This window comes from Acyrthosiphon pisum, chromosome A1 (genome assembly GCF_005508785.2).
Source record: "Acyrthosiphon pisum isolate AL4f chromosome A1, pea_aphid_22Mar2018_4r6ur, whole genome shotgun sequence".
Taxonomy (NCBI): domain Eukaryota; kingdom Metazoa; phylum Arthropoda; class Insecta; order Hemiptera; family Aphididae; genus Acyrthosiphon; species Acyrthosiphon pisum.
The window spans coordinates 22104534-22118649 of NC_042494.1; the positions used below are offsets into that span (position 1 = coordinate 22104534).

A 14116-nucleotide genomic window follows, 5' to 3' on the forward strand; every position below is an offset into this window, starting at 1 on the left:
ACACGGCGCTAAGAGTTTAATAAATTCTGATCCAAAAATAATAATAGTAAATGATAACGCTTTCAGAAAAAATAAAACCAGAACACAAAAACTTAGTGATACCCTTCAACTTTTGTAAAAATTGTCTCACTTTGTTCATCATGGCAAAAGCTGGTATGTTATTATTCTAAATCTAGTAGCAATGATAAATTGCTTTCGAAAAAAAAAACAATTATGAGCACAGTAGCTCGGTTAACCAGTATTGATTGATCGTTTTTGTAAATTTCAAGTGCTCATAAAAATTAAAGAAAAGCAATATAAATTGTATTAATGAAAAACTGAAAAATGATATAGCTATCAAACACAAAAAATGTCCGTAAATCGTTATTCAACATTTAAAGATTCATAAAAAAAACGTTGAACAAATTTTCAAATATCATAACATTTGACAATATCTAAACAAAATAACTAGATACCGGCTAAACGTATTTTTATATTTTACAAAAAAAATGTTTGTCATACAATTAAAACATTTTTATAACTCTGCTTACATTACATAATTTGTAGGTATTTATAATTGCTTACTATAATTATAAATTCATTGGACAGTGGCATATTATGTAAAATATAAACAATTTTTTCAGGAATATCATTGCACAATTGTATTAATACTGTAGGTAATTACATCACAACTCGCTAAACGCACTTACGGACTTCGACAACGAATTGATCGAAAACCTTTGCAGAGAATCGGACAGAACTGTGTAAAATAAAGCTTAAAATTAAAATAATGCCCTGGTATTGGGTTTATCACGGTCATGTGCACACAGAGCAGTTAGAACCTTATTGGATTTCTTCGATGGATGCATATTTTCGCATGCCTCCAGTAGTTGCCACCTATGTCCTATACCGTTATAAAATATTTCGCTGTGTATAGAGACCCGACCATCCGGATATTGATAAGAAACCCAACCATCCGGATACATACTGCCCATGCGCCGGGACTTGTTATATTATATATTAACTTTTAAAAGTATTTTTGACTGAACATCCCCCGATTTGCTATGCAACACCTCCCCAAGTGGGTCAAAGGGTTAAGAAAATTGCATTTTTGTTGCACCGAGTCACCGAGCGGGGTCACTCGCTCGCTGCGCTCGCTCGGACAGTTAAAAACGAAAATATCCCCCGATTTGCTATGCAACACCTCCCCAAGTGGGTCACAGGGTTAAGAAATGTTGTATAGTATGTGCAGTAATAACACGTTTTGCGGCACTCGTCGCTGCGCTTATAGTAGTGCTTATCAATACCCGGATGGTCGGGTCTCTATACACTGTGAAAATATTTTATTATGATAAACGTTACTGCCATAGACTATAGTGTCATACTGTCATGTATATAAAATGCTTAGTATAAATAATGAACATAATAATATGAACTAAAATAGCTATACAAGATGCCACTGAACTGGAATACATAAATACATTATTTTTTAAACATTATAGGAATATATCAAATTAAATCCAAAAATCCAAAAATTAGAATAAAATAATGTTAAGTACCAGTTATCAATTTTTTTTAATGCTAGAAGAAACTCTAAATATCTTAATTATATAGAAAGGGACACAATAATATATACAATTAAATATTTTTACAGGCATATACAAAGCGACCCAGAAGGATTTTCAACTAGAACAGATGATGAGGATGAACAATTCTTCCATCGGTTCTGTTGGGACCAAAAGCCTAATCAAGAACTAATACCTAGGGTGAGATTGAAGACACCTTATAGAACACCACCACTTCTTACAATAAGGTAAGTCCGATTATTATTAGTATTCGATTTATCACGGACCCCGGAGGTGTTGTATATATAAAGACTGTATTTATAAAGAAAAAAAATTAATTAAATTATAATTAAGTACCTAATGGAACTTTCTTCATTTTTGGTTTGGGTAAAAATAAATGCAAACCTGAAACCGTCATAGTCAGATTTTGAAATAATTTTTAATGTCATTAAATAATACATTTTAATGATACCAAAAATATAGGTTAAAACATATTATAAAAAAATCGGGTAAATGGATGTCAATCTGCTGTACAGTAGATTACAAGAGAGTCAATGTATAATGGATTATTGTATTAAACTTGAATTCAATGATATAATATCATGGTATAAGAAAAACGATTCTGAACGGAGACGGTTTGGCAGTCGGGATATTTTAAATTGCATGGGTCTAGAATGAAAAGGTTCTATAATTCGCATTTGTTTGAAAAGACACTTTTTAACTAAAATGGTTTTAGAATGCAAAGGCGCATCTTCTATTAAAAGATATATAAAAGACTTTTAGGCTAATATTTATGATTATACGATCATTATTGACAATTTTTTTAAAAGTAAAATGTTCTAAATCGCCAAAAATTAAATTATAAACACAAATTTAAAACGCTCTGTTATAATGGAACACAATTATTAACAATACTTTAGTATGAAAAGGTTCTAATTGAATTAATCACTACCAATAGTACCTACCAGTTATTATATTTATCCATATTCAACAGAATTTTACGAACGTGATACAGATTTTGATGTTTCATAATTATTACATTATTTCGTGTTATAAGATCGATGAGAAACAGAGAAACGAGAAAGCATTATTCTGAAAAGAGTTCAACTAACAATAATAAACATAATAAATGAGAATAAAAAAGTTCTAATTAAATATATTTTAGATTCTGAGTGGAACGATGAATGTATTGATTTTACAATGATGTGTTTTTTTTTTCTTATTTTTTTTTTAATTTTTTAATTTTTTTTTGTGTCTGTCATCACCTTTTAGGACAGTACAAGTGCTTGGATTTTCTTCAACAGTACCTTTTCTGATAGAAAAGTGAATGTAGTTGGTACTTTGGGGGGTCAAAAGTAAAATTTTTCCAATAGTTTTCAAAAGCGCCGTGAAAAACAAAAGAAAAATTAAGGAAAAACGGGAATTTTTACGCAAAATCTGTTTTCGAGAAAATTGATTTTGGTTTTTGGTGTAACTTTAAAACGAATGACTGTAGATACTTGAAAATTTCACTGAATGTTTATATTATAATTTTCTATACACGATAAAAATTTGAAAATAACTTGACTCTTTTTGAGCTGCTTACAGACATTGTCATCTTTCAATTTTTTTAATTTTTTTTTCTATAAATATCAATAAAATTTTATTTGTTTGGTAAAAATGCGTGAAAATTTAATGCAATATTGTTACAATAGCAATTTATTGTAAAATACTAAAAATACATAGGCACACATTTTTTTTTATAAGCATTTGAAGTTGACATTTTGACAAAATTTATCAAATTTAAAATTGAATAATTATTTTGTAGTTAAAAATTTATAAAATGTTCAACTTTTATATCTAAGGATTGAAAATTTAAAACAAGATTTCACGTAAATATTTAATTCTGTTACCAAAAATTCTAAGAAATACATAAGCACAGTTTATTTTTATAGTCATTTTAAGTTCAAATTTGGACGAAATTACATATTAAAAAACCTGGAATAACTATTTTAGTTATTTTGTTGTGATTGTATAATATTACTAATTGTGGGTACTTGAAACTTCTAAAGTATACTATTATATATCTATGATAGTACCACGGTTTGTTGTTGATGTATAACGCGTTACCTAATGGATATTGTGATATGATTAATTTGGAATTTATTATTGATACCTATTATAGGTCAATTTTTTTTTAATACTATAGATAAGTATACATATATAATAGGTATGTCTAATACCTAGACTGACAAACCGTCTCCGCTTAGAATCGTTTTTCTTATACAGTGATATTATATCATTGAATTCAAATTTAATACTATCCATTATACAGTGACCCACTTGTAACCTACTGTACAGCAGAGCGACATCCACTTACCTACCTTTTTTTAGTTTAAAGTTTATAAAATATTCAACTTTTATAGCTAAGGTTGAAAATTTAAAACAAGGTTCCACGTAAATAGGTTATATATAAATTACTTTATTCATAATAATATCATCAAATATACTTAGTAATCATAGGCTGACTGACCGTTTTCGCTCAGAATCGTTTTTCTCATACAATGATATTATATCATTGAATTCAAATTTAACACCATCTATTACAGTGACCCACTTGTAACCTACTGTACAGCAGAGAGACACCCACTTGCCAACCTTTTTTTTTTTTACTTAAACATTGTCATTACATACTAATTGTACATAGGTACACATATCATTATTAATTACTATATAATATTAATTTAAATTTATATTTTATTTTAACTTTAGCCATTATTTTTAATTAAAGCATTTCATTTATAATAATAAGTAATAACTAAACCTTATATTTTACTTTTATCATAGGTAGGTACTTATATTAGTGACGTTCAAGTATGAACCCATGTTTAAACATTAAACACCTGCATGTAGCGTTACGTTGAAATATATTTTTAGTTTGTATGTAGGTACATACCACCTACTAATAAATGTAAACATTTACTTATTTTAACTTTAGATAATGGTTATGTTTGTCAAATGTTCAAGTTTGATCATTTAAGTTTTCAAATAGGTACATAGTTCTTGTATTTAATACAATAATCGAGTAAAATACATCACAACTTTTTAAAAAGAATAACATACTCCAAAATATTTAGATAAATTTAATCCTATTTAGGTATATCGTGTTACTATAATAGTAAAATAAATTACTATAATAGCAATATAAATAAAAAATATATCATAAGACATTCTTGGTAATATAGGCTGAAAGACGGTCTTCGCTCAGAATCGTTTATCGTATGGTATAAGCTATAGGTTTAAGGTTACTCAACGACCCTATGCACATATTCAACAAAAATGGTGCGCGTAAATGTTGATTTCTAATTCTAATAGCTGATCAACGATGTGAAAATAACATATAGACCTTATACTTATATACCTTAGTAGAAAATAACTACTAGCGCTCCAATACATAATATTGTATATATATACATATTGATATATTTTGTAGTACCAAAATAAATCACTATAATGCAAAAGCGCTAACTGTTATTCTTGCAATGACAAGATCGTTAATTTTAAGCGCACCAAAAAATAAGTTTCGTTGAGTAACCTGTAGGTATATCTTTAATCGTGGCTATGAGTTATTAATTATCATTGAATTCAAATTTAAGATACATTTTGGTTTTTAAGCAGTGGCACCGAACACGTATTTCAGGTAGTTAAATGGTAGAACTGACAATGAACATTCAGTAAAATGTTCATGTATCTACAGTTATTCGTTTTTAAATTACAACAAAATAACAAAACCACTACCTACATGAGAAATTGAATGAATATCCAATATTGTCCAATATAAAAAACTTCAAACGCTCATATTAAATTTTCAAGCTTTTTTTCCAACAAAAAAAGTGTTATTGACATTTATAGAAAAGAAGACTAATAAAATTTGAAACTGAAAATGTTCCTAAAGTGTTCAAAACAAATCTAAATATTTTGAATATCGTGTATAGAAAATGCAAATATAAACTACCAGTGAAAAGTTCTAAAATCCTATTTTTTCTTAATTTTTATGTTGTTTTTCCCAACGCTTGTGAAAACTATTGGGAATTTTAAAATTTGACCTCCCGAATGCAACAACTAAATGTACTTTCCCATCGAACAAGATACTGTTAAAGAAAATCGAAGCAGTCTTACTGCCCCAAACCGTGATGACAGACACAAAAAATAAAAATAAAAAACACACATCATTGTAAAATCAATACATTCATCGTTCCACTCAGAATCTAAAATAAAAGTAAGAGATAGAAAAGGAAAATTTTTATTAATTTACATTTTTGCAATTTTTATTTGTTACAAAATAGCTAATAAAGTTTATTTATAATTTATATGACTCTCTTATCTTATAAATTATAATGAATTAATTATCAACTATTCATCATAGTCAGTGATTTACTCATTTGATAGATATTTAGATTTATATCAAATTAAGTCTAGCAGTCAAAAAATCATACATTCATTTTCATCACATTCACCTTACATAATTTTCATTGCAAATAATATAATCATACAAATATATCATAAAAATAAGATTAAAATCAAATGAGCATACAAGGCGTCGACGAGCTTAAATAAACCAAAATATATATACTGAAATTCCTAATAAAAAATTGTTATACGTTTATAAAGTATCTTAATAAAAATGTAATACCAGAACTAAAAACGGGGAAAGTAGGCCACTGTAATAGTGTAATCACTGTCATGTATATATCTTAAATTTCAATTCAATAATGATTTATATGTGATAAGTGATAAGTGATAAGTGATAAATCATCGCGAACGAAAAATGATTCTTAGCGAAGACCTTCTGTTACCCTAAACTATCAATGATATATTATGATATATTTATATTGATATTATAGTAATTTATTTTACTATTAGTACCTAGTACACTATAAATATGCTTAAAATTAATCTAAATATTTGGAAAACTTCATTGCGTACAGTAAAATATAAAAATATACGTACTAGTTATATGACCCTATAAATTATATTTATAAATTACCTACTACAGAATAACTATAATCGTTATTCTGAGTTAAAATATCTAATTTCGTCCAAATTTGATCTAAAAATGTAAATTTAACAAAAGTGGGCAAGTGGTGACTATGATGGATGGTGTTAAATTTTAATCAATGATATAAGTATAAGAAAAACGATTTTGAAAGAAGACGGTCAGACATTCTATATGATATTAGTAAGTATATTTGATCATATTTTTTACACAAAATCGGTTTTCGACAAAATTTTATTTTTGTCGTAACTCTTAAACAAATGATTGTAGATGCATGAAATTGTACTGAACATTTATATTAGCATTTGCTATACACCATGAAATATTCAAAATATTTAAATTGTTTTCAAGCTGTCAACGTGTATTTTCAATTTCGTTAACTTGCATTTTCAAGTTTCTTAGTTTTTTTTTCTGTATATGTTAATAAAATGTTAATAATAATTTGAAACTAAAATATTAAAAGTTGTACTTACTCAATAAAGTGGAAAATTAATTAATTTTGTAATCGGAATAATAATATTACTTAGGTAATTATTTATTAATACAATCATCATACATTTAAATGGGTTAAAAATCTGGTTGTTATGACTTAGGTATTGATATAATTCCAAAAAGTTAATGGATAATGATGTTTATTTATACTTAAATAATAATTAAAGCCTCATAAAGTGAATTAAATAATTAACTATTTACGATGTATGATAATTATATATTATATTATTTATATAATAAAATGACGATCAACTATATTAAAAGTTTTTTTCTACCACTATATTAAAAAAGTAACAAATTACAATGAACTATCAAACGATATACAAATTAATATAAACGCATTTAACATAAAATTAATTTTGAATTACATTTAAAAAAACTCTCAAGTTCGTCATTTTTTATTTATTTAATTAACTAAAAAATAAAACATTATTCCTAAGTACATTTTATTATTATCAATTATTCAAGTATTGAGAATAGTACAAATGTTTTCATGCATTTATCGATCAAATAAACACAAATGTAAATTAAAAGAATACCTTATAAAATAATTATTCATTTAATTAATAAGCAACTTAAACTCCTTGAAAAAAAGATTTATTTAGAATAACACTAGGTATATTAAATTATTCAAGAGATATTATTAAAAAGTAAAAACTACATTTTAATCATAAACCTATGATATATACAAATAAATACCCATCCAAGCCCGTGATAAGGGAGAGGCCAGAATGGGCAATTACCTACTCACAAGTAGAACTTGTAAGGAGCAGTATGCCTAGATTTTTTTTAAGTTTCTTTTTATGTGTTAAACTTTAAATATAATAATATAACATAATGTGATGTGATTTTCGAGTTATAAAAAGAGTATTTACTATAGTAAATTTGTAACATTGAGTTAGTTTTAACTTTATACACGTATATGTTGTAGATAATAGACACGTAAAGAGTGCTGACCACTGCATATATATTTGTGTCTTGTGAAGTGGCAGATTTAAGGGTGGCCAGAGTCCCCCCCCCCCCCCATTGTCCTAGCATCAAGGTTAATAAATTGTACCGTTTTAAATATTTGTGTCGTAAAACTTGGAAAAAGATAATAGCTCCCCCCCCCCAAAAAAAAAGAAAAAAATTCTAGATCTGCCACTGGTCTTGTGTGTAGTCACACTGTGGTGTGGTACCTATTTCAGTTACGGAATAAAAGAATATTAATATTGGTGATTGACCGTAGAGAAATAATAATAATTTGCTATAAACATATACCAAAAACAGAATCGTAGAGCTACACTTTTAAATTCTGCCTCGGGTACATCGTACATATTAATATTATACATTTATACTAGCTATTCCCGTGCACTTCGTTGCCCGTTAAATGTACCAACTCTATATGACTCAAAATGTGTTCAGTTGGTTATTTAATATTCGGTGAATGATGTTCTATATTTATCTTAACTTTTCTGTTACCTGGAAAAAAATTCTTATTCACAGCAGTATATTATCAGGTAGATCGCGGACCCCGTGCTGTTTGTACGTAAGTACCTATATGATTTAACTCTAAAGTATCAAAGTTATACCAAGTTTGTCGTTTTTATTTAATTCCACTTACGGTGGATTAATATAAAATATAATCAATTTATACAAAATCCTAATCTAACCTATCCGTACTAAAATCCGATGAATAAAAAAAACCAAATTTAACCCTTTTTAAATTAGCCTATCTTCTTCCCAGAGATCAATCTACACACAAACATTAATTTCTATATATTATAGTATATCAGTCCTTTCATTCGCAATGTTTCAAATCCTAATTGGATTACGGCTTTGTCGGGAAGTATTTTATCGTCTTGGTCGTGGTATGGTATTGTTAATGAGAATATCGGCACAATAAAACAAAGTCGTACGCCGTAGAAAATGCGTGATTGTGTAATTATAATACATTTATTTTATTTTGTTTTTTGTTCATTTAAATGGTTGCTATTGATTACAAAAAATCTAATAATAATTATTATTATTATAATAGCTTTATAACACATGGCAAAAATGTATAACGAAAATTTCGACCATAAATCTCTAAATCCTCGTTTAAGCATATCCCCTGGTGTCCAACCTAGGGAGACCTGGTGGACCTAGGAGGATGATTTGTGAATCTAAACCATCCGGGGTGTCACCCAAACGCATACAAATAAAATCATTCAAATCGGTCCAACCGTTTAGGAAGAGTTCACAACACATGCACAGTAGAATTATGTATATAAAGTATTACTATATGGACATCTGGTACAAGCCAAGTAATCGTGCTCTTCCTTTTTTATGTTCAATTTATAGAAAAATTACAAAATATGGTGACCAACCTTGTACCTGAGCTTAATAGTTAATAGTTAATATCACTATATAATTAATAATTATTAGTGATATGTTTACCTGACTTGTCATATGAAGGTTTTAATATTTGTTTTCCTTCATTTCCATCACCCGAAAACGTTGTAGACATTGAGCTAGACCATCGTTTGCAATGGTGTCGACGGCATCGCTGCACAACCTGAAAATAATGCAATTTAGATACTTTTTGACCTTAACATAATATTATAAAATATAAACCATTAAAGGTTATCTATATGTACTAAATACAATTTTCCAGTCTATGTATGATTTAAAAACAAACAAATAGTCAATTTCTCAAGTTATAACATATATTTGAATTAAAATGTTAATAATATATAAACAAATAAAAAGGTGGACAAGTGGGTATACCACTCTGCTGTGCAGTAGTTGTAATGGATGTGTTATATTTTAATACAATGATAAACCATTGAATACGAAAAACGATGCTGAGCGGTTAGCGTAGTCCTTTATAGCATTACTTTTTTATAATTTTTATTCGTTCCTATGGTGATAAACAAATCGTTAGAAATTAAAATCCCGTTTTTAACGGTTTTTCGTAATTTGTCGGTAGTTTTTCTAGACGCTTTCTAAAACTACTTAAAATTTTCAATTTTGACCTCCAAAAAGTATCAACTAGATTCACTTTTCTATCAGAAAAGACGCTAATCTCAAAAACCGAAGCATGCTTAGGTATTATCCAAAATGTTGCTGATAGAAAAAAAACACACATCATTGTAAGGCCAATACATTTATTCACTCCACTCAGATTCTAAAATTTGTAATACTTACAATATCAATAATATTTTGACTCTTTTGAGCTATTTATATGTATGAGAAATGTTTTATTTGTTTTTGGTTTATTTTCAATTATTGCCCAAAATAATTTTTTAGTTAGTCAAAAACTTAAAAATTTAATTGTTGTAGACTGTAATTTTATTATTAACTTATAAAATGTTCAATTTGTATAGTTAACGATTGAAAATGTAAAACAAGTTTTTTCATAAGTAGTTAAATTTGTTTTTAAATCATACATAGACTGAAATATCGTGAATATTCATTCACTTTTCAATGAATCATTTAAATTATTTTTAAAATTGTGCTATTTTTTCAGTGTTATGTTTTCGGGGGTTATTTATTAGGGAGTACACGTTATGATAAATATACATAATTATATTTTTTATAGGTAGTTAATATCAATTATATACCTATATTATATTAAGTATTAACAGTATAGGTATTGCTTATATAATTCTACATAGTTGTTGTTATAAATGTTTGTGTGATACTATATAGGTACTTGCCCAGTTATAAGCATAACATACATGTAGGTATCTAATTAAAAATAAAAAAATTCATATTCTATAATTTAAAAAGTTTATTTTATTTTATTGGACTGTATACATTTATACGTGATGCACTAATGAATAAAATATTTATAGGTACTTCATAATATTACCATTATTTATTATAGACATCGTGGCGTATTATATTAGCATATTTATCTTTTTTTAACGAAATACAATTCATTGTTATTATGAAAATATTTGAACACTGTTATAAATTATAATGATACGGCTTTATATGCCTAATTGATTAAAAAAGTATGATAATAATATATTAATTATTATTCCTTATCCGGTTAAAAGGATTATTATTCAAATGTAAATTTGAATCCTATTTTTTCACTAAATAGTTATAAATAATACATTATACATTAAACCTCCCAATACCTCAATGGCTTAATACCTAATTTATTAGGAAAATACATACAAAACATACATATAAGTATCAAATTTTATACCTAAGCTATCAGCTATAACGCCTATCAGTGTGTACTGATTTAACCGTTAAACTCTTGATATTAATAATTATTAACACAAAATAGAATCTGGTGTTTGAAATAATATAAGAGGTACCTAGTTATTGGATCCAGAAATTGCACAAAGTCTGTACCATAATACATTTATTGCAGCTAAATTGCACACATACTACATACATATTGATTTTTATTTAGAACAACATTTTTAAATAAAAATTCTTAAAGAAAACGATATTATCCATTGACTAGATACCGGAAAATCAATAATAATACAATTTGACATTGTTTGGATTAATTTTAAAAAATTTAAGTGGAAATTAATTTAAATTGTATACCTTTCATGGGTAATTTATGCATGATATATTTATTTAAATTCTTGTGATTTTTTAAAAATATTTTTATACATTTATAAGGATTTTTTTTAATTGCATATTAATTATGGTATCAATATATTAATATCTTTTCAGTTCATACTGAAATCAAATTCTGTTACGAATGAATTTTCTAAAGCTATTGTTAGATATGACAACCAATCGAACAAAAAGAAACGATAATAAATACAAATTAACTGTTATCGAGACAAGGTGTATTATTGTATGTTGTAACAATCAAAAATGCAGACTATGTTAGGTACCGTACGCAGTTTGCATGCGCGTTGGTTCATAAATATTAAAACTAAAGGTACGACGACGGAATAGTTTTTAATAAAATGTATACTGTACATTATACAATGTAAATGAGTACCTATATTATGTGACTTAACAACTTTATGATTGTTCAGTCTCCATTGATTTGTATTATACTATGATGAATCTATATAAAACCTGGATAATAACTAATAAGTAATAAGATATAATTTAAATTAATGTAAATTTCAACCTTGTGAATTTGGTGTGAATATTGAGCTGGTTAAACATTATACATTTTTTGGAAAACCACCAAAAAACTAAACGTCAAATTTAATGCCAGTATCCAAATTCTTTAAGCTGACGCCAAACATAATCTCCATGAACACAAACTAGTTTTGAATGTCAAATTTTAATTATTAAATAAGAAAAGTTCTATACTTAAACAGTAAACACTATTTTAAAGCTAAAAATAAACTGAGTGGTGTTTTAAAGTTTATATGCCTAAATGTAATAATAATTATATATTAAGATATATACCTATATATATACGAACGATTTTCTAAAACTTAAATTGCAGGTTTACAGCAGTTACCTGGTAAAATTGAATACTACTAACATGTCTCTTATTGATTTTAATCCAGAATGATCATTAATACATATTGTAGTTTGATTTTAAATAAATAAAATTACATGATTTAAATTATGGGTATAAGAATAAAAATATATTATAATGGTCTAACTTATTTTGTTTGTTTGTAGAAATGGTTTTTTTAAATTAAAACGACGGTAGGTATATTAACATTTTATTATAAAAGACATAAAGGTGTAATAGATTTACCATGAGTGGTCGTAGTTTCTGTACTTTGAACGATCTTATAAAGTATATTAATTCAAAACGGACGATCGACCAATATAAGAATAGGTATATTGAATACATATATCATGTGTAGATGTTAAGAAGGTCACAACAATAGGTACACTCAAATAACTTTCAACTCGAAATTCCTACATAATATACTTATACTTAATTCAGTTTTCATAAAATGTATAGTACAAAATATAGTAAGTTAATATTATAATATATTAAATGTTTCATTATTTTAAATTGTTAGTTACTTCTATCAATTATTACCACATAAAGGTTTGTGAAAATATTTTTATTTAGTGATCTCCACCATATTTGTTTATTTTTTAATTTTTCACCCCAAGCCCTATAAGCCTCAATATTTACGTTTATTATAAAATATATAGTTAAATAAATGTGGCCCTAACAATAGCAAGTTTCCATTATTACACTAAATCCACATTCAGTTAGTACAGAATAGGTATAATTATTTGCAAGAAAATGCGTGAATTTAAACAGTATAATATAACACCTTTTAAACGCAAAATGTACATTTTGAATACCTACCATACATTCATTCTGTATCATAATAAATGGTGACGCAGTTTGTGAAATGGAATAATGCACTAGGCACTTGACCTCGACGCACCACATTAATGACATCACATCCAAATGTGGACATTGAAACCAGTTGCTGGTCATGGTTTTGTAATTTAGTATTTACCTCAAATGTTCATATTCGTAATAATTGTATAGTTTGCGATTTATTTACCGACCAATAATACACACAGATTAGATAGGTACTACGTATTACTATATTGTTAATATTTAATTAAAATTTAACAAATTATTGATGAATAAATTATAAAAATAAACATAAATAAGTGATGTAATAAATATTACCTAGAGGTAAGTAAAAAAAAAAATAAACTCATGTAGAATATAACTACATCACTCATCTAATAGAAAATAATTATACTTTTATACTGCCTATATCGATATTTACGCATTACAAAAAAAAGGTATTACGATACTGTAATATTATGATGATCACAGGGTGGACTTCAAATTATGATAAATAATAATTATACAGTCAATGTACATAATTATGATTATTAAATACATTTTTATCAATATTAATTATTATACCTATTTTATGAATATTAAATATAATGTAACGTTGTTTATTTTAATGTCACTGATTGATTTTTTTGGGTGACTCATCACATTATTATCATAATCATAGGAAATATGTCTAAATCAAGAGAAATTTCTTACACAATTCCACCTTCATTTTTATCAAAATGTTTCTCCTGAATTCTTTAAAAACTTCTTTTTTGGATAAAATCGATATTATTAATTCAGTTGGTGAGT

At 26.7% G+C, this 14116-nt stretch overlaps 2 protein-coding genes across 4 annotated transcripts in view; one reads left to right on the plus strand and one right to left on the minus strand.

Moving 5' to 3' along the window:
* Positions 1-14116, minus strand: part of LOC100166457 (calcium uniporter protein, mitochondrial) — an 82640-nt gene that overhangs the window by 49664 nt on the left and 18860 nt on the right. The window contains exon 2 of the mRNA XM_008186989.3: positions 9490-9607. Within this exon, the coding sequence (XP_008185211.1) occupies positions 9490-9607 (118 nt within the window). The remainder of the gene's footprint in view (positions 1-9489; positions 9608-14116) is intronic.
* Positions 1-14116, plus strand: part of LOC100160248 — a 78741-nt gene that overhangs the window by 25916 nt on the left and 38709 nt on the right. For all 3 annotated transcript variants that reach the window (XM_001946575.5, XM_029486804.1, XM_029486805.1), the window contains one exon: positions 1634-1792. In XM_001946575.5, the coding sequence (XP_001946610.2) occupies positions 1634-1792 (159 nt within the window). The remainder of the gene's footprint in view (positions 1-1633; positions 1793-14116) is intronic.